Source organism: Bubalus kerabau, chromosome 16 (assembly GCF_029407905.1).
Source record: "Bubalus kerabau isolate K-KA32 ecotype Philippines breed swamp buffalo chromosome 16, PCC_UOA_SB_1v2, whole genome shotgun sequence".
Lineage (NCBI taxonomy): Eukaryota > Metazoa > Chordata > Mammalia > Artiodactyla > Bovidae > Bubalus > Bubalus kerabau.
The window spans coordinates 58,553,769-58,559,768 of record NC_073639.1 but is presented as its reverse complement, the minus strand read 5'-3'; the positions used below and the strand labels follow the sequence as shown (position 1 = coordinate 58,559,768).

The following is a 6,000-nucleotide window of genomic DNA, read 5'->3' as shown; positions in this document are numbered from 1 at the left end:
TTACTAGTAATTCCAGAACATTTTAATTACCCCAGAAAGGAACCCCAAACCCATTAGCAATCATTTCCCTTTCCCCTTCCTCCCAGTCTCTGGCAACTACTAATCTGGGTTCTGTCTCTATGGGTTTTTCTGTTCTGGACATTTCATATAAATAGCATCATACAATGTGTGGTCTTTGGGGACTGGTTTCTTTAACTTAGTATAATGTTTTCAAGGTTCCTCTATGTTGAAGCGTGTATCAGTACTTCATTCCTTTTTATGCAAAGTAGTTTCTAAACTATTTTCCTAGCTCCATTTCTCATTATTCCTCATGCAAACCCTAAGGTTGAGCTGCACTGGACTACTTGCTCTTCTTCAATCACACTCTGCGTTTGCTGATTTCCCATTTCTTTCTCTTGGAATGATTATATCTCCTCAGACCTCTGTCCATGCTCTTGCTCTGGCTTGTGCTCAGTTGCTAGGTCGTGTCTGACTCTTTGCAACCCCATGAACTGTAACCCACCAGGCTCCTCTGTCTATGGGATTTTCCAAGCAAGAATACTGGAGTGGATTGCCATTTCCTCCTCCAGGGGATCTTCCTGACCCAGGAATTGAACCTGTGTCTCCTGCATCTCCTGCATTGCAGGCAGATTCTTTACCACTGAGCCACCTGGGAAGTCCCTGTCCATGCTGGCCTCTCACAAATATTACTTCTCCATAAAGTGCCCTGACTATTCTTCCATCCCAGTGGGTCCTCTTTCTCCTCCTTACATGCCTTTATTTCAACTGATGGTGCTTATTTTCTCTATACATTTACTTAATTTTAACCCTCTTTGTCAATACTATAACTGCTATGAAGGCATCAGTGTTTTTTAATCCTTAACACAGAGCCTCAGACTTAACAAGTGCTTCCCAAATATTTGTTCACTTGCAAGGCATTGGTATAACTCTGTGGTTCTGAACTAAAGGCAATTTTGCCCCCTAGGGGCATTTGCCAACGTCTGGAGACATTTTTGGTTGCCCCAACTAGGGGGTGAGTGTGCTATTAGCATCTAGTAGGTTCAGATCAGGGATGCTGCTAAACACCCTTCAATGTGTAGGACCGCCCCCTCCCACAAAGAATTATGTGGTTCCCAAATGTCAATAGTACCAAGGCTGAGAAATCTTGCCATAAACTAATTAATTCTCTTTTTGAACAGGTTAGTAAAAAGAAATCAGAGATCAGTGTACCAGTCTGGCAGAAAATCTCATTAGGGAATTCATGTCTTTTTTTTTTCTTTCTTTCTTTTTTTAGGAGCTGGGGGTGACTCCAGTGCAAAGCTCTTTCCTAATGCCATAGAGGTGCCCTGGGAACACAGATGGTATTTTCACCACTTGCTCGCTTCTGAGAGTGACAACTGACCTCCCAGGAATCCTTGAAGTGCTAGGAATGTAACTCTGTTAAGGAAGAAAACTCTTAGGGCTTTTAAAGTCTAGCAAAATGTCACAAGTGAACTGTGCTCCCGGGGAGGGCAGGGGAAGGTGTATTTTTTTTTTTTTTCCAAGTACCCTCTCCTGGCTTCCCCACTATCGTGAGACTTTTCAGAACTGGCTCTGGAATAAATGATTCAAGGAAACCTGAGGCCCTGTCTCTTCTTTCCAAAAAGAGCAAAGGAGCTTTGAGAAAGGATTCTCTTCACATTGTGCTCCGAAAAGCAACTCATTTGCAGAAAACTCATTTGCAGGAAACTCAAGGTACTGGTATCACTTAACTGTGCAAACAGTAGCCCTAACAGAGCAGAGGTTACCCAGCATCAGAGTCACATCTTATGTTCCTGCTTATCTCATCCAACTGGTTCCTGCGAGTGACATGGAAATGAGGAAATATATGTCTTGAAAATGAAAAGGTAGTAGCAGTCTGTGGGAGTCTGACGAGGCAAGGAATAAGGGTTGACATGCTATTTTAAAAAGTTTGTCCTTGGGGTAGAATTACCTGACATCCTGGCTGGGATTTGGTAGTGGTATGTGCTTAAAAGAACAACCTTTAGCACGGCTGGCACAGACATAAATGCCAAGCTGAGGATCCGCAAGGTTCCACTCCCTTCTTCTGGGCACTCTCTAATTCTTGTGGGCCATAAAAAAATAGCAAGGTGTGACTGCATGCCTAGAATCCCTCTATCTTTTATCCGGTAAATGAATCTTTTTTTGTCTACACATTTGACAAAAGACCACTCATTGTGTGGTTTGTTCAATCCAATTTTGATGAAAACCCTTAAGGACAGAAACATACAGAGTACTTAGAACACCATGAACCACAAAAGTATTTAATGATGACAGTAATTGGGATAATGGAATGTGCTTTGAGTGGATGGTTGGCACGTCTTTAGATATACTTAAAAAGGTGTAAAAGAGATTCATTTGTAGATTGAGACAGGAATCTCCAGAGGAACTATAATTCTGTCACAAAGCTGGAAAACCCCAATGCTTCTGGGTGATAGCAAAAACTATTTCAGATTAGATCATTTGCCTCAAATCTGTTTTCATTTCTGAATCCATTCATTTAATCATTCCTTTATTTGACAAATGCTATATTTTATTATTAATATTTATGGTTCCTATTCAATTATCCCTTTTGTTCAATATTTATATAAATTGTATCAGTTGTAATAAGATAGTGGCAAATGATCCTTGTCTTTAGGGTGCTTAGGATCTAGTGAAATAGGCATTCATTCATTTATTAAAGTGTTTATCATGTGCCCATATGTTCTGGGGATACACTTAAGAAAGAGCACAGGACACTCAAGAAATGGAATTAGATTCAAGTAGATGGAAGGGGACTTCCCATGGTGGTCCAGTGGTTAGGACTCCATGCTTCCACTGCAGGGGGTGTGGGTTCAATCCCTGGTGGAGGAGCTAAGGTCCTATTCACTGTGAAGTGCAGCCCCACCCTCAAAAAAAAAAAAATATATATATATATATATAATAAAAATAAATATAGTGGGTGGAAGGCAGAGGAAAAGCAAAGGCCTTGAGGCACCTGTGAACATGGCTACAGTCCAGTTAGTGGACTAAACCCGTTCCTAAACCCTTCCAATATACAAATGCTAGACGTGTCACTAGATTTGTGTACTTCAGTTTAATATATGTGTTACAGAAAAATCATACGTGACCCGATTAATTTTTTCCAGGTTTTTTTTTTTTTTAAGGAATAGTGGCGTTTTCTCTTCAATGAAAGCAGGGGAGAAAGCTTTCAAACAACCCACTTGTAATTCTCCGCATTATAACTTCGGTCTCGCGTCTGGGAACTCCTCCTAGGTCCTTGAAGCTAGGCAGTGAAGTAAAAGAAGCGACTACAGCCTCCGGACTACAACTCCCAGGAGACATTGTGACCACATCCTCTGCGCAAGCTCGACCTCTGTGACTGCATAGGGCACCGAGCCGAGGAGGAGGAGGCTTGGTCCTAAGCCGTGGGCCGTGGGCGGGGCTATAGGCGTGGTCATAAGGGGGGCGGTGCTGCCGGCGCGGCCCGGAACACGCTAGTGGAGCGGAAGATGGCGGCGGCAGCGGTGGCTGCAGCCGGGACGCTAGTCGGGCTGAGGCGGAGGAGCCGCCGGTTCTGACCTCGCTCTGGCTCCAGTGCGCGCAGCGGAGCGTGTGCGAGGCCCCGCGCGTCGGGCAAGGGCGGCGGCGGTAACTGCGCGCCGCCTTGAGGAGCGTCCCGGCGGCGGCTCGGCTGCGGCTGAGGAGAGAGCCGGCTCCGGGCCTCCGCGTCCTCCTGTTCCCCGGGCCCCCCGCCTCCTCGGGGGGGCGGCGGCGGCGATGTTCTCGGTCCTCTCGTACGGGCGACTGGTGGCCCGCGCCGTGCTCGGCGGCCTCTCGCAGACCGACCCCAGGGGCGGTGGCGGCGACTACGGGCTGGTGACGGCCGGCTGCGGCTTCGGCAAGGACTTCCGTAAGGGCCTCCTCAAGAAGGGCGCTTGCTATGGGGACGACGCGTGCTTCGTAGCCCGGCACCGCTCAGCAGACGTGCTCGGTGAGTGCCCGGCCGGGTCCTCTCTCCCCAGCCCCGGATCCGCCTCCTGGGGACTCCCCTGCTCGGGGCTTTTCTAGCTCCTCCAGGCGGTAAGAGGAGCCAGTGAGCCAGTAGTAGTTCATTTGTACGGAGCGCTTACTAGGTGCCAGGCGTCGTGCCAAGCGCTTGAAGGTGCGTTTTCCACTTGATCAACCCCATTTTAGAGATGAGGAAACTGAGGTGCTGAGCGGTGGAGCCACATGCTCAAGGTCACACACCCTGAGAATGTGACCTGTTTGTCCGAGTCCGGAACCGCACTGTTAGTCACTTGGCAGTGCCAGCCCCAGACGACCTCGTCCCCTTCCCCGGCGACACCTGCAGGCTCCGAACCTCGCTCATTCCCTCGCTCCCTTCCTCCTCCCTCTGCGTGCCCTGGGGATCCCTGCTTCTTCGAGCTGCTGACGCCTCGGCCCGGCTATGGGTTGCGGGCTCCCGAGCAGACTGGCTGTCGTAAGCCCCACACAGCTCAGCCGCATTCTTTCGTCGCCTCGATCCAAGACCAGATCTCCATCCTTGTCGGAGTCTCGCAATAGAGGCCGCTGGCCTGGTAAAAAATCACTCGCAGTGCATTCTTCCAACTGATCTTGGCCACTTGAGGTCACTTAGGGTGGAAGAGAGTCTCCTTGACCCAAAATAGAATGGTCAAACCCTCTTCTCCACTGCGGCCAAGAAAGCCTTGAGAATTGGTTAAAGCCATTTCAGGCCACAGGTGCTTCGGAGGGCCTAGTCCAGTTATATGTTAGGGTTTGGGAGTCTAGAGTTAGAACTTGCAGAAATGGCTAAATAGAATTCAGAAGCGATCAGAAATCATGCATGTCTTTGGAGGCAGTGTGTATGCCATAGACTCCTATGCCATTTAAATCTCTCTCAATAAATAGAGCACTTCCTGTGAAATTGAAGGACACGTTGTCATTGAACTCAAGTTCAAATGTCGCTTTGTTTTCACTTCTCAGGTGAGATTGAGCATTTTGACTACTTTAAATTGCATATACTGAGCCAAAGCTTGACATTGGAACACAAGGTCCTGTAATTTTATGATGATAATTACTTTTTAATTTGGTCTCAGAATAAGTCTATTATCTTTGCTTTTACTCATGTACTGTGTATGAAGATAGCACTAGAAAAGTTGTTTTCAGTTTATGAAAAACTCCATTAGGTAGGTTCAAAAAATCATTTAGTGTTTAGGCAAAGACTCCTTAGAAGGGAACTTGCAAGTTTAAAAAAAAATTATTAGATTATAGTCAATTTACAATGTTGTGTTAGTTTCTTCTGTACAAAAGTGAATCAGATACACATATCTATATATCCACTTGTTTTTAGATTCTTTTCCCATATAGGTCGTACAGAGTACTGAGTAGAGTTCCCTGGGGGAACTTGAAAATTGAAGTCATACAAATCCACTCTAAAGTCAGCTCGACCCTGACTAAAGGTTTATTTATTTATTTAATTTATTTTTGACTGTGCTGGGTTTTCCTTGCTTCATGCAGGCTTTCTCTAGTTGCTGCAGGCAGGGGCTTCTTTTGTTGAGCATGTACCCTGGGCATACTGGCTTCAGTAGTTGAGGCACGTGGGTTCGGTAGTTGTGATGCAGAGGCTTAGTTGCTCTGTGGCATGTGGGATCTTCCTGAACGAAGGACTGAGCCCATGTCTTCTGCATTGGCAGGCAGATTCTTAACCACTGGACCACCGGGTGTTTTCATTACAATCGAGGCACTTCACAGTTAAAAGCTTGTGACCTGTACTGCTTTTTCAAGTCGCAGCTGCTGCTGCTAGGTCACTTCAGTCGTGTCCGACTCTGTGTGACCCCATAGACGGCAGCCCACCAGGCTCCCCCGTCCCTGGCATTCTCCAGGTAAAAACACTGGAGTGGGTTGCCATTTCCTTCCCCGGTGCATGAAAGTGAAAAGTGAAAGGGAAGTTGCTCAGTCGTGTCTGACTCTTGGCGACCCCATGGACTGCAGCCTACCAGG

General features: G+C 46.9%; 1 protein-coding gene across 1 annotated transcript in view; it reads left to right on the top strand.

Annotated features, from left to right (window-relative positions):
• Positions 1-3,474: 3,474 nt before the first annotated feature.
• The window catches only part of PPTC7 (protein phosphatase targeting COQ7), a 46,417-nt gene continuing 43,891 nt past the window's right edge, over positions 3,475-6,000 (top strand). The window contains exon 1 of the mRNA XM_055550292.1: positions 3,475-3,991. Within this exon, the coding sequence (XP_055406267.1) occupies positions 3,778-3,991 (214 nt within the window). The 5' untranslated portion in view covers positions 3,475-3,777. The remainder of the gene's footprint in view (positions 3,992-6,000) is intronic.